Here is a 24,067-nt window from a genome sequence, read left to right as displayed (position 1 = left end):
ACCCTTCCCTTACTACAGAAATCTGTGAATACTTATTACAAGAAGCTTACACTAGCAAAAAGAAATCCACTGTGGAATTGAGATGACAAAAGTTCAGTATAGTAAAATCTTTAAATAGACTCATTTTGCTACTACTTCTTTCCTATGCTACCTTTAGCCCAAGAATTTCATCATAAGACTGTGCTACTAAACATCAAATCTTTAATTTTTATATTTCCCTATAAATCATATACTGAGTATATAATTTTAGATAATAAGTGATTAACAATAAAACAATAATATTCCCAAAGAACACTTTATACACCTACAATAAATAAAAAGGAAACTAATAATAGAGAGTACTAAGTTACAATAATAGTCCTTAAAAACACACATAGAAGCCTCTTCAGTTCTTTGTTAAATAATTTGTCCAACAAAGTCATAGGTTTTCATTGTTCTGTTGTGCATATAGGAGAAATGGGAAGTGCCAATGATTTTATTCTGTTCAGACAGAGCAAGCACACAAGAATTAATACAGTATAGAAATACAGAGATTCTAGTTACACCACTACTCCTAGTACAACAAACCAACTAGTAAGATAACACATCAGAATGTCAGTTTCCTTTAAGTTATTATCATAGAGCATGGGAAGTCTTAGAGTCTTGTGAGACTTGCTTTTTTCAAATCATACTATCAAGTGCGGATTTATTTTAATAGAGAACAAAATAAATCAGCAAAAGATTTCATTATTCATGTTTCCCTATGACACGAGAGAATAAAAATATTATTGTGAAAGGTCTCAATATCTTATCAAATCAGATTTCTCTGAACTAAATTTAGAATGCAAAACCTCATTTCCCCTCAATGGATGCAGGAAGAGAGAGGTATCTTCTTTATCTCTTTTTTACTCTTTTTGTTAATAAGGCCAAACTCTGGAATTTCATTAGTCAGGATTATAAGGGAATAGGGGGTGGAGGAAAAGTGAACTGTAAGAGTCCCATTTAAAAGAAATGGAAAACAGGTTGACTAGAATTTCATATAGCAGCAACAGTTTTCTCTTACACGATAGGTTAGAAAACAAGAAAAAAAAATCATTAATTGTTAATTAGATCATGAAATTGTTTTTTTAGTACTTTGACTTTTAACATGTCTCTATATTGATGTAAAGATACTAATTTCTCCCTAGGCAAGTTTTAAACTGCTGGGTTTTTATTTATTATTATTTTTTCTAGTGATACCTTCTGCATCCATCATTTCCAGGGCTGAGGACATAAATACAACAGTACCCAAGACTGTGATTCACTGGAATAGTCAAACAACAATAGAAAAGGTTTCCTGTGAAATGAGACACAAGTCTACAACAAACCAAACTTGGAAGGTAAGCTAGTTTTCACTATGCTTTAGCATGTAAGTGAATGAAAGAAAAGCTAGCCCACAATGGACTTACAATAATCTATTTTACATGTTTTTTATCTGTTTGATACTCAAACCACTCTAGTTTGTTGGAGTTTTTTAAAGTAATCCCTATGCTCAACATGGGGCTTGAACTCATGGCCCAAAGATCAAGAGTCATGTGCTCTGCCCACTGAGCCATTCTGACACCCCTCAAACTGCTCTAGTTTTAATATTCATTACCCTCTGTTTCCAAATGGAGAGATGTTTTCTGAAAATGTCCTCTTACCTTTTGTAAGTTGCTAAATAGACAAATGGTCAATAAGAGAGACCCATCTGTTTGGCCCTTAGAATTCAGTGCCCCCTAGGGTAAAATTTACATCAGTGCACCTGTGGACATTATAATAAAAACTCAGTAATTTGAACTATGGGAGAACACTAGTATGACTGAGGAAAAGTTCCAATTTTAGTGTATTTGAAAAGAAATGCCATTTCATATTTTTAAGTACAATAAACTGCCATTTAGTCAAAATAATTAAGGAGTAGAGTCTCTGCCTTTGCTTAATTAAGAGTGATGTATCATGTATGAATTTATCTGCTGTCAGGGAGTAAATGATATGTATTTGGTGATTAGCATGACTCCAAAGCCTTTTATTGCTTCATCATCCTGAACATCAGTTTTGCTGTAGAATAATGTGTTTAAAGAGTGTCAAGAATATGAGGGTAAAACTATACTGATTTTATGACGTACTTTAAAGAATATTCTCTAAAAATAAATCCAGACACCAACTTGTTTACTTACCCCTGTTCATTTAAGTCAGAAATATGATGTGAACTTTACAGTTGTTTAGATTACACTTAGATGTGAATCTGTGCATCATTTGGTCAGTTACCAACTGAAGATCCTGCTGGACTTGTTGACTAAATAATTGTGACATTTGTGTGCATAGCAACCCTATGCTTAAAACCCAGGGACAAGCAGGATACAAACAAAACACAACTCCACAGTCAATCCTTTTGCAAATGTGGAATTTAGGTAAATTTGAAAACCCAAAAGAAATCCTCTGAGTCTTAGATTTTTAGTAAATAGCACTTTGTTCTAATATGACACCTGGTGCCCTTTGTTTAGTGTTCTGGTCATAGGATGATATTGGTAACATAAAACTCCTTTATTTGGCATAATTAGGAGAGATTCTAGGCTAGAAGAATGTTTAGAAAATATAAAGTAATTATACCATCAGTATCTCTGAATAGATTTTCAGAAACCAAGTGTTTTCTGGTTGAAATTCTTGTTCTCTGCTCCCCCTGCTGGTGCTTCAATGCCATTGTGAGACTTGATAACTCAGAAGCAGGCAAATGAGGGAGCTGAAAGAATATTTGTTACCGTATCTAACCTTCATAACCATCCTTTGTGATAGGTAAATATCAGCTCTGTTACAGAAATGATGACAAATAATTCTAAAGACCCAAAGCCAGGTTTTTCAAACTTATACTGCTAGTAACTAAATGCTTCTTATAGATCCTATATCACTTTGGGCACCCAAAAAATATTTCAAAAATGAAAGAACAGATTTCAATCCAAAGCCTATATCCTATCCCTTCTACCATGCTCCCTCTAAATATAACCACTCACACAGAAAAAGGTGAATTACAATTTCGATCCAGATGATCCAAGTACAGTCTGTAAGAACCAGAATGAAGCTTTCATTTTCAACATTTGCTCCCTCATCAATTTCATCTGGGTCATGCATAAAGTGTTGTCTTTGCCTCTTTGAAGGGAGACAGGAAATCAGAGGCAAGAAGGGGAGAAGATACAAAGGACTACAGATTTCATCTTCCACTTCACCTTTGCCTCCAGGAAATATTACTTGAAGGAGGTTCTTTATGTCAAAGTGATAGGCAGCTATGCAGGAAAGCCACATAACTAAGAGCACAGGCTCTAGAGTTCAAATCCTGGTTCTGGTACTTTCTAGTTATGCAACCTCGGGCAAGTTCCTTATTTTCTCTGTGCCTCATTATTCCCATACCTAAAGTAGGAATAAGACAAGCACCTACCTTATATGGTTGTGGGGATGATCAGTGTAAGAAGTTAGCCCAAAGCCTAGAATAGAGTGCAAATTCTGTCTTCCTCTTAACTTCTAGGAAAGCCATGCAACAAGTTTGGTAGGGCAAAAGAAGATCCCCTGAAAAATCAAAATTAGTGAACTGAGATTGCTTTTCATCCCCTTTTAACTAAGCTATGTAGACTATGAAATATCAAAGGGAACCAGCCAATCCTTCAGGGGATCCTACAAGGCTAATATCATGTGGAGAATATTTATCTACTTATTGGTTATCTTCAGGGACTATCTCTTTGGCACCTCAAACTTGTGTTAAAAATTGAGCTCACAAACTTCAGCAGCAATCCTTGCCCACTTCTGTGTACCCCATCATAGGGGCATTACCATGTTGTATGTCTATTTACCTGTTTACACCTCTGTTTCCCAATCCTTTAGCTATAAGCCCCTGGAAGGCAGGATATTCTATGATCATTTTTAGTACCTTCATTGATTTTTATAATGTGTAGTTCATGTAGATAACATTTTGAAACATTTGCTATTAATATCATTGTTTGCCTTTAATAGGTGCCCAATAATAGAGACAGTAAGGCAGGGAATTCTTTGCTATAAGTTCAAGGAAATGGATTAATAGTGACTTACTTCTCTAATTAAGCTAGACTAGGGTATTTTTTAACATAACTTCAAGATTTTATTGTCTTCATAATAAAACAAAATGTGAAACTTAGGACTGGATTACTTGGTCCTTTCAAACTTGGTCCAGTTCAAAATGCTTGCATCTCTTGATAGCCAGAATTGTCTTAGATCTGCTATTGGGCTCAACACATTCAAGTCTCAGCATAATCTTCTTTGTAGTTTTTAGCCTTTTTCAAAAAAATCAGCTCTATCTGCATAGCCACTCTACTTCCTGTTATAACATCACTTTCCTTGAGCATCAGAGAATTCTTACACAGCTTGTACTATGTCGCTTTGTGGGGTTGACGCTTGTTATGCTTCTTACAGAAAATTCAGTGGGTGTCGGAAACATTCACCATGTTTGCAAGAGCACTATCAGCACGGAAAGTGGCAAACTTTTATTTTTTTAATGTTTTATTTATTTTTGATACAGAGAGAGGCAGAGCATGAGAGGAGGAGGGGCAGAGAGAGGGGGAGACACAGAACCGGAAGCAGGCTCCAGGGATCCAGGGCTTGAATCCACGAACATGACATCATGACCTGAGCTGAAGTCAGAGGCTTAGCCAACGGAGCCACCCAGGCGCCCCTTGAAAGTGGCAAACACTTACTCAAGGGCCAGATAGTAAACATAAGGTCTCTGACCCAACTACTCAGCTTTGCATATGTAATGTGAAAGCAGCCATAGACAAATTACAAATGAATGGGTATGATAAAACTTTAATTTTGGACACTGAAATTTGAATTTCATGTAACTTCCATGCATAACAAAATATTCATTGGCTTTTCTTACAACCATTTAAACCTGTAAAAACCACTCTTAACTCATAGAGCGCATAAAACCAAGCATTCATTCTTTTCCAGGGAAGGCTAATAGAATGGTACACAGATAGCAAAGGGTCAAATCCTTGACCTTGCATTTCAAAAGTATAAATGTGGGGCACCTAGATGGCTCAGAGGGTTGAGCATGGGACTCTTTTGACTTCAGCTCAGGTTATGACCTTACAGTTGTGAGTTTGAGCCCCACATCAACAGTGTAGAACCTGTTTGGGATTCTCTCTCCCTCTCTCTCTGCCCCTCCCTTGCTCACATATACTCATGTGTGCGGGTGCATTCTCTCTCTCTCAAAATAAATAAACATTTCTTTAAAAAAAAAGTGTAAGTGCTGCTATAAGATGAAAGACTTAGAAGAACATGTGATTAGTCACAACATGTGATAAGTTTCTCAATCATCACCCCCACTCTCTCTCTCACCAAACACTAGGTAAAGATGAACTGAGCAGCAAGATGAGGAAATTGGAGGGATGGAGGGAGTTAGGAAAAGGAACCAAAAGAGTTTAGACAGTGATAGATCACTGAGAAAGGCCCCTTCACGCATGCCCTTGTCCCAGGTAGGGAGTTGGAGTGGGGATTACAGAACTGACTAGGTTGGAATACCGCTCCCGGAAATGGAATGTAACCACAAGAGGTACCTTACATTGATAGAGAGCAAGTTTGTATGCCCTCCACTTTCAGAATTGAAGCCCTAAATAGAAAATAACTGCTATAAAAAATAAAGTCATATTTTTTGCACTCAAATTCAAACCCTCTACCTAGGCACTCAATTAGGTCTACCTCTCTCAGTGTTTGTTTTAGCCTACGAAAGAAAATACCTTGAGGCATGATCCTGTGCTTACAAGACTCAAAGCAGTCACCTGGCTTGCCTGATGGCAGAAACAAGTCTGTTAACAGTTCTGTAAAATTCTTCCACTTTAGAATTCTGACTATGCTTTAGTGTATTTCTCTTCTTTACAGGAACTTACCTATAAATGTAATGGCAAGAAACATACTAGAAAATAACAACTCCCTTCCAAGAGAAGCAAAATGAAGCAGAGTGCATTTGAAACTCAAACTTTTGCTACAAGTAAAATCTTTCCTAGATCCCAGGAGACCCCCAAATGCCCACCAGTCATATTTACACAGCAGGAACTCCAAGGACCAAGAGTAGAGACGCAGTTTATGGAAACTCTGAATGATAGTTTATATGAAGCATGACAGCCCACAAACAGATATTTTCATGAATTTTATATTTTCAGTACATTAAGATATATGTTAAGATTGAGTTTTCACAGAAGACTCTCTCAGGAAGATTGATAACTTTCTTTCTTTCTTCTTTCTGTCTTTCTTTCTTTCTTGACAGTTTCAACTTCCCATTTATGAGGATTTTGTAACTCTTTCCTCCTAGTTGTTGCCTAAATGCATTTCTAGACATATTTTATGGTTACCTTTCAATCATGTTTCACTTTTTCCAGTCGTCCACTTTTCACAACCTACTGAAGGTATGTGAATGCCTTGGTTTCTCTCTCCCAGCGAAACCAAATTGTTAGGGGGTCACTTCTCATTATGCTTTATAGGAGGGCATAGCACCCCAGAAAACGATTTGTAAGTTTAGACCTCAGCTATTTACCTGCCACTGGATTTTCACAGCTCAGTATTCTTAAATGTTTTATTTTCTCTCACACACAGACATATATATTATAGGCTTTATAGAATTGGCAAAAGTCTAAAATAAGGACCAATTTAACAGCTTAGTTTATGAGAAATTTTTTCCAAAAGTCATCATTAGCAAGTGAAATTATTTCATCATTCATGAATTACTGATCTAAATATCCAACTATAGAGACAGAGAGAGATGGGGGAAGAAGGTCTGGATTCAAACAATTGTTATTAAATCCCCCACATCTTCCATTCCATTAAGTCCAACTACTCAAAAATTGAGAAAATATTACATTTTGGACTTAACATAAGACTTAACAGCTTGAGAGCACTGTCAAACACAAAGGAACATGTATTTCACTTTTAATGTTAAATAACATGTATTTGATTATTTATGGTCATGTTTTATACAAAGTGCCCTATTCGTCTTTGTTTTCCCAGGTCCTAGAAGAGTGAGTGCCTGGAACATAATAGGTGCTCCATACATTTCTGCCTAACAAGAATAATTATTTGTTTTAAAAGCACACTGTATTGTTTCATTGTTGTTATTTACTCATTTTAGGTTAAAGAATTTGACACCAATTTTACATATGAGCAACAGTCAGAATTCTACTTGAAACCAAACACTATGTATGTATTTCAAGTGAGATGCCAAGAAACAGGTAAAAGGTACTGGCAGCCATGGAGTTCACCCTTTTTTCATAAAACAGCCAAAACAGGTGAGTGTATTTATATATTTGATCTCTTAGGCTTTTCTTTTGACCTCTGTCTCTTTTAAATATATTTATACTTTTTCTTCTTGACTTGTATCAAAATTGACAAAACTATCATACGGAAGGTGGTGACATTTAAATTGTCATTTTGTTTTGATTTTGTTAAGGTGGACTATAATTTAGGTAATGGTTGACTATAATTTAAGTAATGGTTCTCAAACATTCTTGAACATAAAAGCCAATTAAAACCACCTAGTATGCATGTTTACTGTCCCCGCTCCCAGACGTTCTGTGCTCACAGGCCTAAGGTAGTAGGGGTACGAGGTACTCAAGAGTCAGCATTTCTTATAAGCAGCCTGGGTATTGTGATACACATATCATATATATATACATACACACACACACACACACACACACACACATATATATATATATGGTTATCTGAGACCTTGTTTTGAAACATTATTAAGAATTATGTTAAACTCAAAAAACAACAGCAAAAACAAACTTCTTATACTGTTGGAGGTTGGTGGGAATGCAACTGGTTTAGCTGCTCTGGAATACACTATGGAGGTTCTTCAAAAAGTTAAAAATAGAACTCCCCTATAAGCCAGCAATTGCACTGCTAGGTATTTATCCAAGGGATATAGGTGTGCTGTTTCAAAGAGGCACATGAACCCCAATATTTATAGCAGCACTATCGACAATAGCCAAAGTATTGAAAGAGCCCAAATGTCCATCAAAGGATGAATGGATAAAGAAGATGTGGTGTACATATATAGACAATGGCATATTACTCAGCAATAAACAGGGATGAAATCTTGCCATTTGAAACAACATGGATGGAACTGGAGGGTATTATGTTAAGTAAAATTAGTCAGAGAAAGACAAATATCATATGATTTCACTCATATGAGGAGTTTAAGATAGAAAACAGATGAACATAAGGGAAGGGAAGCAAAAATAACACAAAAACAGAGAGGGAGACAAACCATAAGAGACTCTTAAATACAGAGAACAAACTGAGGGCTGCTGGTTGGGTAGGGAGATGGGCTACATGGGTGAGAGGCATTAAGAAGGACGCTTGTTGGGATGAGCACTGGGTTTCATACATAGGGATGACTCACTGGAATCTACAGACATCAATATACCACTATATGCTAACTAACTTGGATGTAAATTAAAAAATACATAAGTAAATTAAAAAATATATAACATACACATGTATATGTTTATACACACACATATGTAAAATAGAATATTAGTCATCAAAAAGCATGAAATCTTGCCATATGCAATAAAAAGAATGGAACTAGAATGTATTATGCTAAGTGAAATAAGTCAGAGAAAGAAAAATACCATGTGATTCCCTTCGCATGGAATTTAAGAAACAAAACAGATGAACACATAGGAAGAGGAGAAAAGAAAGAGAGGAAAACAAACAATAAGAGACTTTTAGCAATAGAGAACAAACAGGGTGGATGGAGGGAGGTGGGTGGCGAGTGGGCTAAACGGGTGATTGGTATTAAGGAGGGCACTTGTTATGAGGAGCACTAGGTGTTATGTATAAGTGATGAATCACTAAATTCTACACTTGAAACCAATATTACACTATATGTTAACTAACTAGAATTTAAGTAAAAATTTGAAAAGGAAAAAAAGCCCAAAATGGATTAAAGATCTAAATGTAAGACCTGAAACCATTAAAGTCCCAAAAGAACACTTTGGCAGAAATCTCTTGAACATCAGCTTTAGCTGTATTTTTCTGGATCTATCTATTCAGGAAAGGGAAACAAAAGCAAAAATTAAAAAAAAAAAAAGCTATTGGGACTACATCAGACTAAAACTTTTGCACAATGAGGGAAACCATCAAGAAAACAAAAAGGCAGCCTGCTGAATGTTAGAAGGTATTTGCAAATAAAATGTTGATAAGAGGTAATATTCAAAAGATACATAAACCCATACAACTCAACACCAATAAACAAATAATCTGATTTAAAAAATAGTCAGAGGACATGAATAGACATTTTCTCAAAAAATACATGCAGATGCCAAGAGACACATAGAAAAACACTCAAAATTACTAATCATCAGGAAAATGCAAATCAAAGCCACAAGGTAATATAACCTCACAGCAGTCAGAAGGCCAATATCACAAAATCAATAAATAAAAAGGAAACCCTCTGCACTGTTGGTGTAAATTGGTGAAGCCACGATGGAAAATAGTGTGGAGGTTCCTCAAAAAATTAGAAATACCATAAGACCCAGTAATTTCACTTCTGGATGAATGCCCAGTCGAAAACCAAACAGTAATTCAAAAATATATATGCAATTCTATATTTATTGTAGGATTATTTACAATAGCCAAGATATGGGAGCAACCTAAGTGTCCATTGATAGATGAATAGATACAGAATATGGGGTAAAGAAAAATAGAATATTAGCCATAAAAAAGAACAAAACCTTAGCATTCACTACCACTCCTCAGGGAGTATTAAGCTAAGTGATGTTAAGTCAGACAGAGAAAGAGAAATACCATATGATTTTATTATATGTGGAATCTAATAAATCAACAACAAGAAAAGAGACATACTCATGAACACAAAGAACAAATTGGTGGTTGCCAGAGGGGTGGGTGAAATATGTAAAGGAAATTAAGAGACACAAGCTTCCAATTAAAAAGATAACTACACTTTAAAAAAAAAGTTACATTAAACTCTTTAAGTCACTCTGATGAAATATATTCTCCTAAGAGAGACACAAATCAAATCATACCAATAAATATTGATTACCTACTGTATGCAAGGCAATCAGAAAGTTAAAATACTTAAACATAGGATTATTTAATTCTCCTTAGCATGATCTAGCTGACCTATTATTTATCTTTAGATAGATCCCTGCTCTTAATATTATTAGTTTAATTTTCTATCCATTTATACATGTCATTCAATAAAATCTTGGCCAAATAGACTTCAATATTAAGCAAAGTGAATCTACTGCAGTTGTCTTAATACTCCATAATGGCCCCATTAACCTCAATATGTCTCCCTATTGTAGATAGCTTATACCCTAGATAGAAATTTTTCTTTTCAGAGCGCTTAATTATAATCATAGGATTGTTAATACCATCTTTACTATAATATAGGACTTGGAACTGAGTTTTATGTTTTCAAGCACTTTGGCAGACATTATAAATGTTGATTGCTGCTAAATAAGCAAGAGCGAGGGAAATGGCAGACTAGCTAAACAGTTCTTTTGCGCCCCCTAATGCCCAAATCTTAGAAATGCATTACCAAGGGAATAATTTGTAATGCTGACTGCTTTTTAAAAAGTTGGTTATTAATTTAAGATTTTCTTTCTTATGTTTATATTGTTAAAAATTCTTAGGACATTAGGTGGCATTTTATAACAGTCATAATTTAGTTCAATTATTTTTAAATGAAATTTAGAAATGTCTATCTAGATTATTCAAATTGATAACTAACATTACTTACCACTTGCAAAGTACTACTATGTATAAGTTTTTTTGATCTTTACACCAGCCATATTTGGTAGTCTATTTGACACCAGTTTACAAATGAGAAAACGGAGGCATGACTTGCTAAATACCACACTGCTAGTGGCTAATAGCACCTAAACTAGAACAGAAGTTCACCATTTCTTCCTTTAACCAATTATATCAAAGTGGAGGAGGAGTTTACTAAAGTATTCTACAAGAATAGGACCACAAATGTTCTCCTTTAAAAACAAAGGTCTTAGATTGAAGAATATAAAAACCCTGAAAAGGCAAAAATGCTTTTTAGAATTAAATGTTCCTCAAAACTTGCGTCTATCCTATTTAACATATAAGCAAAGGAACCATAAACTTTTCTTCTGGTACAAATTTCTTCCAAGACATATTAACTGAGAAACAGTGAATATGTGTTAGGAAAGTGCTAATATTAAATATTTTGGAAAATTTATCATTTTTTGTTTGTCAAAGCAATGCAAATTTATTGCAATATACAGCCTAAAAATAACAGCTGTTTATATATTAATGAATTTAACACTAGTTCTTTCTTATGCCCATATTTTTTTATTGCTGAAGTATAATTAATATACAATGATATATTAGTTTTAGGAATACAGCATTGATTTCACAATTCTGTACATTATTCACTGTTGACCACAATAAGTATAGTTACCATCTGTCATCACACAACAATATTATATACTATCTTCCCTATGCTATGTTTTTCATCTCCATGACTTGATTATTATATAACTGGAAGTTTGTACCTCTTAATCTCTTTATCTATTTCATCCGTGTACCTCCCCTCTGGCAACCACCAACCAGTTCTTTGTATTTAAGAGGGTTTTGTTTGTTTGTTCATTTGTTTTCTTTTTATATTCTACATATAAATAAAATCCTATGATATTTCTCCTTCTCTGTCATTTTTCTTAGTAATTGGTCTTGGGGAGTATATACTGTTTCACATCTTGATTTTCTTCTTAGTTTACCTTGCTGAGTTAAAAGAAACTATTTACTGGCTACACAGTGTATGGATGTACTATAATACATTTAATCATTTCCCTATTGCAACAATATCTAGGTTATTTATTTTTTTCCATTAGCAATAAACTTCTTGGAATAGCTTTTAATATAAACTTTCCTTATGTATTTAGACTTTATTGGATCAAAACTTAAGCACATTTTAAGATGCTTAATGCAAGTTGCCAAATTGCTTTTTAATAAATCTTTAATATTGTTTTTGAAAAGATATCTAAGAAAAGACATTCATCTAGTGATTCGTGAAATATTCAATTCACTTCTGCCGTGCACCAGGCCCTTGATATGTACTTGCCGTAAACAAGAGACAAAGATCTGTGAATTTTAGAAAGACAGTCAATAAAAACAATGGTAAAAATATAAATTACATAATACTATATATATCTGCTTATCAAAAGCAGTAAGAATAAAACCTCACAACTGAAGTTTGAATTGCTTCACAATTAAAAAAATTAAAAGATACAATTTCTATAATACTTTAGTTAACCAACTTGATTAATAATGAGGCTTTTTGACCAGCCAATTTTTCCCAGTAATTAAAGGTTTATTTATTTATGAAGAAAGACAGCACAGGCAATAATGATCCCTCCATGCAGAAATTTTCTGTTTTACTCTCTGAAATCCTTATGTGTATGTCACTGAATTGATTTATCTCAAAGCAATGTGTTTTCAAAATTATGCCTAGACACTATTGCAGGGCAGATCATGCAGTAGATATGGCTTATCCTGCAGACTGCAGCCTCCTCCTGTAGCACTTTCCTTGGTCTTTAAAAACCCAATCTCTGGGGTGCCTGGGTGGCTCAGTTGGTTAAGCGTCCGACTTCAGCTCTGGTCAAGATCTCAGGGTTGTGGGTTTGAGACCAGCGTCAGGCTCTGTGCTGACAACTCAGAGCCTGGAGCCTGCTTCATTCAGATTCTGTGTCTCCCTCGCTCTCTGACCCTCCCCTGCTTGCGCTGTTTCTCTCCATCTTTCAAAAATAAATAAAAAACAAACAAAAAAAGTAAAATAAAAAAATAAAAACCTAGTCTCCCAAAAAAACCCAAACAAGCCCATTTATAGTAAGAATTAAATGATTTATTAGACTTAGTCTCTTTTCCTTCCTTAGAATTTTGGACTTCAACAGAAAACAAAGTTTTATACTGAAAAAAGAAAAAATCAACCTCAGAATATAATATCAGACTTTACCAAACACATGGGAGAATTTTCTCTAGATTAGAGACTCATATTTTTCTACCCTGGTTATACAAAATGCATACAAATAATACAAAATACTAATATATAAATTACATATTATATAGTATAATTTATATTATATATACAATATGTTATGTATAAAAATATAAATATAATACAAATAAATAATAGCTAGCATTCATTGGGTGTGTTGGGTACATGGTAAGCATTTTACATATGAATTGTCCTTTACTTATCACTAAAGCTCTATAATATTATCATTCCAATTGTACAGATGAAGATGAGGCCCAAGGAGATTAAGCAGTTTTGCTAAATGTTATAAAGCTGGAAACAGTAAAGTCAGGGCAGAACACATCCTGTAAGATTCTAGCACTGTAACTCTACTAGTCTCCTTCCTAAGAGACCTAAGAGGGCCTGTGTCAGCCTCCCCTTAGCCACCTAACCAAACCCTCCTCTACGCATTAGCTAATAATAGAAGGATCCCAGCAGAAGTTAACTTGTAATGTAATGTTTGTTTGGAAAATGCAAATACATGAGAAAGGAGGGAACCACTGATGCTATCAACTAATTGTATATTGGCCTGAATACAAGGTGTAGACGCAGGTTTGGGTTATGGTTATGGAACTGTAACTATAGGACTCCAGGAACCTAGAGAATAAAGAATAGAATGGGGCAGTCTGAGATGAAGACAAAGTATAGGTGAAAAAGGTGTCTCTGTTAAAGACAGGACCTCCACAGACCAATTCATAATGTGTTTTTCCAGCTGGTTCTGGTCCAGTTAAGTGTCTGGAAAACATTGCTTCTTGAGTGGAGTCTGTGGACCATCTGCATTAGAAATGCTTGGGTACTAGTTTAGAATGCAGACTGCTGAGCCTCTAGCCAAGTGATACTTGTGCAGTAAAGTGTAAGAACCACTGCTCTAGAGGTGAGACACACCCTTTAAGAGGGAGAAGTGTCATGAAAAAGGACGTAGGGTGTGGGCAGGAAATGTGGACAGGAAGGGGGAGACCCAATTGCCCAAGCCACTGGTCAGAAAAAGGTGAGTACATGAGACTTTCAGGGCATTATCTATAGTACTATCTGACATCTCTGCTTCCTCTTCCTCCTGCCCACCGCTTTGCTTGGAGCTGAGACCCTCCCCCACCTCGGCAGCGTAGGATCCCCAGACGCACAGCACGTAGGATCGTAGTGCCAGTGAACCATCATGCCCCACATTACTCCCTCTGCCTAGCCCCCACCCTGCCTCTGGATGTGAGGTTTCAGCTGAGGCTCTGGGAACCACTGAGAGCTGTTGACTGTTGACGTTGGAGCTTCTAGACCACCAACCTGGAAAGTCACTGTAAAAATCCCTGGGGTCTTTAAGCAGTACAGAAAGAGCCCCACAGGGGAAAAGATAACTTGTGTGTGTAGAGAACCAACACTAGAAATGTGAAAGTCAGCTCCATAAATTCCATAGGACGGATATACAAAAAGGTGAAAAGATGACTGCTAAGCAAGCAGGAGTGCTGTCCCGCTCTGCTGCAGTACCAATCGCTTTGCAATGAGGGAACGGCATAGGCTCTATAATCCTTTTAATGACAGGTCAGAGGCCTGAGGGAAGGGCAGTCATATTTCCTAATGATTAATTAACTTGCTTGAATAGCTACTTGAAGAAGCAAAATTTCCCAGAGAAACCATATTCTTCTTTTTTTGACAATTCTCCAGAGGAAGGCAAGTATGAGCAAGATACTAAACCACACTGTGTTTTGTTCTCACACTGGTTATTGCATTACCAATGACTCCTTTAAAATTCTCATTAACTTTTCAGAACTTTTAGGGACTACAAGAGAAAAAAAGTTATGTCAGTGGAACTAAATATAAGTGATATTAAATAGAACACAGATTAGAGTCTGGTACAGATAATCGTGCTTTTCAAAAATTCTGTTATTTGTAATTAGGGGTTTCTGATTCATTCATACTGAGATGGATTATAAATATGTACATTAATGGCTACTAAATGGGTTTAAACAGACACCCAGTGTTCCCTGAAATACTACTCAGTTTAATTTTTTTTAATGTTTTATTTATTTTTGAGAGAGAGTGTGTGAGTAAGCGAGCAGGGGAGGGTCGGAGAGAGAGGGAGACACAGAATCTGAAGACAGACTCCAGGCTCTGAGCTGTCAGCAAAGAGCCTGACACGGGGCTAAAGCCCACCAACCGTGAGATCATGGCCTGAGCCGAAGTCAGATGTTCAACCGACTGAGCCACCCAGGTGCCCCAGTTTAGATTCTTCATATGGATTTATTCAATCTTCTTCATGTCCTACCCCTAAAAGAGAACCAGAGTTCTGTAGAATTTAAAAAAAATTCATAAGAGCTTTATAATCTCTGGGATTCACAACATCCACTAATAAAGAATAAAGATTATGCTTTTCTATGAGAGAGTAATAACCTTCAGTATTAGTTTCCTACTGCTCTTTTAACAAGTTATTGCAAACTTTAACCAAATACTATGTGGCTTAAAACAATACAAATTTATTATATAATTCTGGAGGTGAGAATTCCAAAATCAGTATCATTGGGCTAGTGTCAAGATATCAACAGGCTATGTTCTTTCTGGAGGGTCTAGGAGAAAATTCATTTCATTGTCTTTTCCAGACTTTAGAGGCCACCTATATTTCTTGGCTTGTGGCCCCATCTTCCATCTTCAAAGCCAGTAGCATAGCATAGCATCTTCCAATCTCTTTCTCTTTGACGCTGACCCTCCTGCCTTCATGTAAGGACTCCTATGATTTCATTGGACCCACCACTATAATCTAGGACAATTCCCCCATCTTAAATCCCTTTTTTTTTTTTAAATATAAACTAATCTATTCAGAGGTTCCAGGGATTGGGACATGGACATTTTTGGAGGGTAGGGTGGTTACTATTTGACCTACCGCATTTCCTCACCTATCTACCCCACCACCTATTATTGCAAATTTTGCTAGTCATTGTGATTCAGTGCCCACAAAAAAAATCAAATCAATTCTCTCAAGCAGAAATATTGGAAAGATAGCTAGAAATCAGTGAGCAAATAGTCATAAGTAGGATACAAAAGACTGCGGGAACAAGAACCACAGCCACAATTGCAGTCTGAAAGATTCTGGTAAGGACGCTGCACCTGGCACTGTGGTCACTGACACTGACTGCTTTTCGCCCTGCCTGGACTCCCCATCGTGCTGCTGTTACCAGGCCCTAGATGTAGCTGCTGCTGTGATTTCCCGGAACGGAGTAGTTCTGTGCCAGTGGAGGGAGGAAAGCATCAGGTAGGTTTAGGTCATCTGCTTGTAGCTACTTGCTGGCAATGGGGAGAGGGAATCTTTGTTCCAATGAGGTTTTAACAGTGGGAAGCCTTTCCTGCTCCTTACCTGTTTTAGGATGCCCACAAGGAAGTATGTCCTGGTACTGAGCAAATAAAAAATGGCAAATGTCCACTAGACTATTCAGACTCAGGAATAGGCACGTGCTATGCTTGGGAGCAAGGTTATGCTTTTGAAAAATCTTAAACTATTGAGTAAGACTTGGAAGCTGCCCATTCCTGCATATAACATTTTGTTACTCTTTGGCATCGAATCCATGGCTCTGTGTCACTTAGGAAAATTCCCTGGGATAGCTGCTGCATTTCACTTTTTCCTCTTCATCTTTTTCTTTAACCGTATGATCAGCATACATATATTTCTCACTTTTTTTTTTAAACATCTTTATTCATTCATTTTTGAGAGAGAGAGAGAGAGAGAAAGAGAGAGAGAGAGAGAGAGATGAAGACAGAGTGCAAGCCGGGAAGGGGTACAGAGAGAGAGAGAGACACAGAATCCAAAGCAGGCTTCAGGTTCTGAGCTGACAGCACAGAGCCTGACATGCCTGGCATGAACCCATGAACTGAGAGATCATGGCCTGACCCGAAGTCGGGCACTCAACCAATTGAGCCACCCAGGCACCCCTCTCACTTTCTTCTCCGCTACATACCAAGTACTCAAGAGCTTAGGAATATAAGCATGAAGATAATCCTTTGAATACATCTAGTCACACCCTCCTATTCTTAATACACAAGGGTGACATGACACTGTAGCTCATAAAATGATTCATCATCTGACTTGTTTTTCCAGATGTGGTAATGAATTTGTTCTGACATATCACTTTCCTGCCCTGGACTTCTGGTGCCTATTCAGTAGGTCTGGTCATTGTCTTCTGCTGTGACAACTGACTCAGACTAGTGTCAAATCTTTACCTTTAGCCCAATAATGATGAATTCCAACCCTAGAACTAAACTGGCATGGGGAGATAGCACATAAACACTGTGAAGCAGGTAAGATTGTTAGAAGGAGCTTAGAAAGAGAGAACACAAAAGGAGATGTTTATGTTAAGAAAACAAATTTGAAAAAAATACCCTTGGTCTTTTTAATATGACTCCTCTTGTACCTAGAGCCTACTGAAAAAAAAAAAAGTCTATAAAGGTCCCTGTGACAGCTCTGGTCAAAACCTTTAAGATGTAGGCCTTGGGTAATGTGACTTTGACACCATGATTGGCAGAGGCAAAAGCAAATAAAGAAAACTTGCAAATGTCCATTACCCTTTGGCCCAGTAATTCCACTAATAGAAATCTAGACTTAGTAAGTAAGCAGAGATACAGAAAAAAAGATTTATGTATAATGATATTTCTCCAGTAACTAGTTATAATAGTAAGAATTTTGAAACAATCTGAAACCCCAATAATGGCAATAGCTAATGTTTATTAAGGTTTTAATTTGTGTAAAGCATAGTACTAAGTACTTGATACGAACTATCCCATTAGATCTCAGGGGTGAAGTGCTGTTATTATCCAGTTTTACAAATGAAGAAACTGGTCACAGTGGGTTCAGCAACTTACCCAGAGCCATGCAACTCCAAGTGGTAGAGCCAGGATTTGAACTGAATCCAAAGAGGGTGTTTGAAACCACAAAGCTATACAATTTATCAATAGGGGGATGATTGAATAAATATAGTAAAAGCATGATGAAGTATTAAATTGTTATTAGTATGACAATTTTGAACAATTTTTAATGAGAAAATGTTCATGACACAATATTGAAAGAAAAGAAAAAGCAAGACACAAAATTTAGTAGAGAGAATGATCTCCACTAGGATACAGATATACACAAAAGACTGTTAACAAATACATAAAAAGAGATTGCTTCTAGTTTGTGAACAAATATAAAATTGCACTTTCTTCTCCATCCTCTTTTATACTTTTCAAGCATCCTACAATTAACGTGCCTTGCTTGTATAATCAAAGAAAATAGTTGGCTTTCAGGGGGAAATAACTGTAAGCTGGAAGATTCTGGTATCAGTGCTAAGTGGGTCAGCCAAACCACAGCCCATTGTGGTGTGGGCTGGAGTCCTACAAGGCCAGCAGCTCCCACACATTGTGGCCAGTCCCTGGAGGAGCGATGGCCGGGTCTCCGCCTGGGAGCAGCTATTTGCAGGGCCCACTCACCTGCCCCACCAGAAGCCATCTTGCTGAAGTGAGCTTCTTAATCAATGGAACCAAGGACCACCACAAACTATGTGGCAGGATTAGATGGAAGTTTTCACTCTTTGACCTCTACCTAGGTGACTTTGGGCAAGCCATCTATCCTTTTTACGCCTTTGTTTCCTCATCCATGAAATGAGGACAATAGTATTTTCTAACTGATTTGACTGCTGTAAGGATTAAATGAAAACATGTAAAGTCTAGTATATTACCTTGAGCATAATCAGTACTCAATGAGTGGTCACTTAAAAAGAATATAAAACACACTTTCCTCCATGGTATAGATATAGAGAAAGACTGAAAAGTCTGATTTGGTATCATCCCTCAGAAACAGATACATTCTTACTAAAACCAAGCACTTCTGAAATTTGATGAAAATAGCCTAGCATTTGTTGGGCCACAGAATGTAGTTATGTTAAATGCTTCAAGTCTTATCCAAGAATAGGAAACATTTTTTTGGTTTAAAACTACTCTAAACTCCCTCTGATTTTCATTTAAACACACTGTCTTCAGCAAGACTAATTCTAAAGTCCAATACCAGTGTGTATAAGTTATATTAAAACTCTTGCCAAATTAGAGATAATTTGAGTTTCTGAGTACATCAAGGTATGTGAGGTGAGAGAAATGACAGGGATACATCATCTCATTATGGATCTAGCATCACAGATATTAAATTAATGATGAAACTATCATGAGATTTTTTTCTAGCACATTAGGCAATACACTGATGATTAGAGATGATAGAAACAATGTTTTTCAGTTATAAAGGTTCTGTGTGTGTGTACATTATTCTGTGTTTGTGAATGCTTTCTGCATCAAAATACTTGAAAATACTAGCAAGTGGATCCAGGGGGGAGGATTAGGGATGGCTCTTTTTCTCTCCCTTTCTTTTTTCCTCTTAAAATTTTTTTTCTCTATTAAGGTTACTGCTCTCATACTAATATGAAGTATGATTTTTTAAAAAATGACCTAGCCACTTGGTGTCAGTATACCATGAAAAATATAGTCCAGTATAAACAGCTTCATTTCAGTCCTATGCTTAAACATTTTGTCATTGGCTTGATTTCTTCTCTGACAATCTTATTTATAAATTGTCTCACTTCAGATATTTGATTTCTTGTGAAATTGCCCTCTGATAATTAATCATCTCTCTTAAATGACTTTAATGTAATTTAAATTAATGCATCTGGTTGATTTGAAACTATGATCACAAAAAGGCCCTAAAGGATGATTGTGTTTATTCTGTTAGTGCTAATAAAGCCCTAGTTAGATATAAACGTTATTTTTATGTGATGCAAATTAATAATTGAAGTTTCATTGCTAAATAACCACCTGTAGTCTATACAGCAGAATTAAATTAACCTGCATTAAAAGCCAACAGCACCACATATTACTTTTAAATAAAAATGCTAATTTTAAAATAATGAAAGTGAAAACAAAAATAATCTAGCAATATATGCTATAAACCCATGATTTTGCCAAATTGAAAATTGTGTTACATTTTAATGTAATATTTCTCATCTTAATGTTTCAAAATAATGTAGATGCGGACTCCTGCTTGGGCTCCCTGATAATGAATATAGCCTACAAAATACTAATTTTGATGAATAAACCTGGCTGGTTGGTGATCACTGGGGCATAATCTTTCTCCCTCAGAGTTTGACAGAGCCACATACTTGGGAACAAAAGAGACTTAGCGAACCATTGAGAGGTCAAAAAGAAATTCTGATTTGTTACAATTCACTGTTGTAACATTTTCTTCTTGCTATAGAGAAGACAGAATAAAAACACAGAAAAGTACTTTCTGCTCTTCTGATGTTTTCATCTTGTAGAATTCACTAACCATTGTTCTTAGAAAACTACTGAGCCTTTGCCTGCACCCAGATTGACCTTTTTCAAAAATTTCCAAAGACCATAGGGACCTTTTTATCAAAACTCCATGATATTTTTTTTCAAAGAGAGTTGTCTGGGTCACATAGCTTGTTATACAAGCCTGTGAGATCATGGTGGCAGTTAAGCCTGCCTCAAGTTGTGATTTCTCCCTGGCCCCACAAGTAACTCTTCAAAAGAAAGAATTAGAATAAATGGATAAATAGGGCTTTGAGGCACTCTTAGGAATCCAGGCTTAGAACCATTTTCAGGAATGTCTTCTGTCAACTGGCAGAATAGCCTCCTTGAAGTCACCTCTGGCAGCTTTTAATTATCAGAAGGAAGAGGTGGCTAGGAAAGCTCCAGGACTCCTTTGAGTTCAGACTGAAAGCGAGTTAGCTGCCAAGCCTGCTCACCACACCCTGGTCAGAAGCTTTCATTAGCCGTGACCTGACAGTCTTTATGACTAGACAGGGCTGGCCAGGATCTTTGCCAGTGGGAAAGGAGCAGAGGGAAGTCATTAATAGCATTCCACCCCTGTGTTACAACCTCAAAGTGTCTGCTAATCAAAATTGAGCTTCTTATATGGAGCCAAGATAGTGTTCACCAACAGCATCTCAAAGATTGTGCAAAGGTAAAAGTGACACATCTTGGAGGCTCTTATGGAAACCTAAAATTTATTGCATCTTCTACTGGAAAGACTCAAGTAGAGACCAGTTATTGTGCTTTTTTTTTTTTTTTTTTTTGGTCAGTGAATTAAATAAAACTGCCTGGTATTTTTGGCCTATAAACCTCATGAAATTAGAGGACATATCTAATGAGGTTTTATAAACTCAAGCTAGTTTTTATTGTCCTTTCAGTGTTTCTTTCTTTAGGATTTGACCAATTAAATTAAAAGGAGGGGAAAAAGACACATATATTCAAAAGCCTTTTTTTTATTCCACTTACAAGCCTATTAAAGTTTACTTTAATCATCTCCAAACAAGTGAAAATGGGTAATTCAGAAATAGAATAAGCTGAATGAAAAATGTAAGACGCTCACCCTGTTTTCTTTTCGTTTAAGTTCCCAAGGCCACACTGAAATCATTCCAACATGAAACTCAGAATTCTGGGCTTTTAATTGCTTCCATCTTTAAAGGTACTGTTGGTAAGAAAATACTACTTAAGTTTTTTGAGTGGTCTTTACTAATCATTCTTTTGAACCTTCCAACTGAAAAATCATGTGTCAGGCATAAATTTCTTGAGAATAAGATATGGCATAAGCTTTCTGTATGGAAATTATCAATAAAGATCCACTTAAAATTGAAATTAAAGAACTTGGTCAGCTTTTGCTATGGGTTGGATACATTTTCATTTCAATAGGTGCCAGGGCTCAGGACCCCAAAACTCCTTTAAAAAATGTAATTTGAGTGTCTACTATGTGGTAGATGGTTGTATACATCATTTGTTCAATCTTCAAAACAACCAGGTAAGACAAGTGTTGTGTATCTATTTTATAGACCGGAAAACTAGAGCTCAGAGAGGCTGAGGAACTTGTCCAAGGTCACAATAAGTGACAGATTAAAATTCAAATCCTGTTTTTCAAATCCTAAAGTCTGTCCTCTTTGTTATGTACAAACTAGCTCTTGTTTTGTTAGTGTGATTCAATATTTTCCATTGATGAGCTCACTTAAATGTTTTAGGCATTAAAAAATTATGAGATCAGGTTATGTAATGGGCAAATATAATTCTAAATTATATTTATTTGTATGTATATAAAATATAATTATATTTATATTATATAAATAGAAATTTCAACCTGAAAAACTTTAGAGATAACTATTTCACTATGTACCAATGGTAGACCATTTATCTCCCTGCATAAAAATGTGACAGAAATAGGGGCACCTGGGTGGCTCAGTCAGTTAAATGTCTGACTTTGGTTCAGGTCACAATCTCACAGTTTGTGAGTTCCTCATTGGGCTCTGCTGACAGCTCAGAGCCAGGAGCCAGCTTCAGATTCTGTGCCTCCCTCTCTCTGTGCTCCCCTGCTCACTCTGTCTCTCAAAAAATGAATAAATGTTTAAAAAGTTTAAAAAAAGAAATCTGACAGGAATAGTATCAGAATTTTTGCAGGTTATATTGACATTCTTTGGACTTCCATTCATTTGTTCCACAAATATTCACTAAGCAGCTACTATGTGCCTGGCACTGTACTGGCTGGGAAATCAGTAGTGAAAAAATGAACAAAGTCCCTGTCTTCATGGAGCTTCCATTTTAGACAGTTTGGGAGAAAAACAAAGAGGAAAACAACAACAAATTAGTCAGGTGGCAGTTAAGTATTACAAAGAAACATGAAGCAAGGTGAGGCCACTCTGAATTCATACATGCAAATCAGTGAGCCAACTGCTTAGGCTCAGTACATATCCCTAATTACACATGCCTACCCAGGCCTGCCCCTTGATACTTCTGTGGGAACGGGGGAGGTCAGGAGTTCGTGGCAGCCTTATTAAGATGGGTGTTATGGTATCTATTTTACAGAAGAAGAAATCTGAGTTTCAGTGGGTTCATAATTATGCTCCAAGGTGACAGGGCTGGTAAGGGCAGAGCCCAGTTTGAACCCAGGTATCTCCAGTTGTCTCTTAATCACTTTGCTCTATCCTTAGATCCCTATGCCTGGCTGCCTGGCCCCATGTTATTGTGGGGATTCTCTAGTCTTTACCAGGCACTACCTCCTATTAGTTGTATGAGATCTTCAGCAATAGAGTTGTAGTTCTAAGAAGACACTAATTCCATATCCCCTAGGACTTTGGAGTTGGGGCTAAGCTACACTGGCCTGGCCCCTAAACACCAGTTGGCTTAAGGACAGGCCTGGAGACTCCTAAGTGTATGGCAGGTGCAACTGGGAAATAACAAGGGCAGGGCCAGTGAAGTGTCTGCCAATGGTAAGTATCTAATAAATATTTGCCAAATGGAATGAGGAAGTGGGGAAGGAGGATGGGAAGGAGGCCAAAAACCCATCATCACTCAGAACAAACTCCAGTGTGATAGACAAGTCTCTATTATAGTCTATATCTGAAAATAGAAAATGGGATTTTTTTTCATGTACTAGGGAGAAAATGTGATGAGCCTAGTAGGTAATGTGTTGATATATCATAATAATTATTTAAGGATTTTGGGTGATTAAGCTTCTAAATATAAGAAAAGCATTTTTTAAATAAAATATGAGTGCAAGATATATATCAGTTTGCGTTTCTTTCTCATATATTAAGGTGTTTGTTTATCAGCAGAAAAAATTCATGAACGATAAATTTTGAAGAGTGGTGACAAGTTGTACATTAACTTCTTCCTTGCTCAAAATTTTAAAAAGAAAACCCAAGAAACCTCAGTTGTGATTGTGGTTAGCTTTAGACTCTGTTATCAGCAATTGGGAATTCTTACTTGTGTCAGACAAAACAAATGAGATTCACCACTAAACACTTTTATATAAAATATGCATGCACAAGCTCAGAAAAATGTCTAATGCTGACCACTTTTGCCAGTGATGCACTTCTACAAACCCACGGATACCAGATACGTGCAGCCAATTTTCTCACATACAAGATATTGTGCAGTTCGGAAGGGCTGTCACCATATACACAGCCCAAAGTAAAGGTT

The 24,067-nt window shown here is 36.4% G+C and overlaps 1 protein-coding gene across 1 annotated transcript in view; it reads left to right on the top strand.

Moving 5' to 3' along the window:
• Positions 1–24,067, top strand: part of IL23R (interleukin 23 receptor) — a 60,229-nt gene that overhangs the window by 30,161 nt on the left and 6,001 nt on the right. Inside the window, exons 6-8 of the mRNA XM_029949786.1 lie at positions 1,213–1,358; positions 7,139–7,295; positions 21,495–21,578. Coding sequence (XP_029805646.1) covers positions 1,213–1,358; positions 7,139–7,295; positions 21,495–21,578 — 387 coding nt within the window. The remainder of the gene's footprint in view (positions 1–1,212; positions 1,359–7,138; positions 7,296–21,494; positions 21,579–24,067) is intronic.

Source organism: Suricata suricatta, chromosome 8, assembly GCF_006229205.1.
Source record: "Suricata suricatta isolate VVHF042 chromosome 8, meerkat_22Aug2017_6uvM2_HiC, whole genome shotgun sequence".
In the NCBI taxonomy this organism is placed as follows: domain Eukaryota; kingdom Metazoa; phylum Chordata; class Mammalia; order Carnivora; family Herpestidae; genus Suricata; species Suricata suricatta.
Note: the sequence above shows the minus strand (reverse complement) of the source record. Positions and strands in the feature narration are given on the sequence as shown.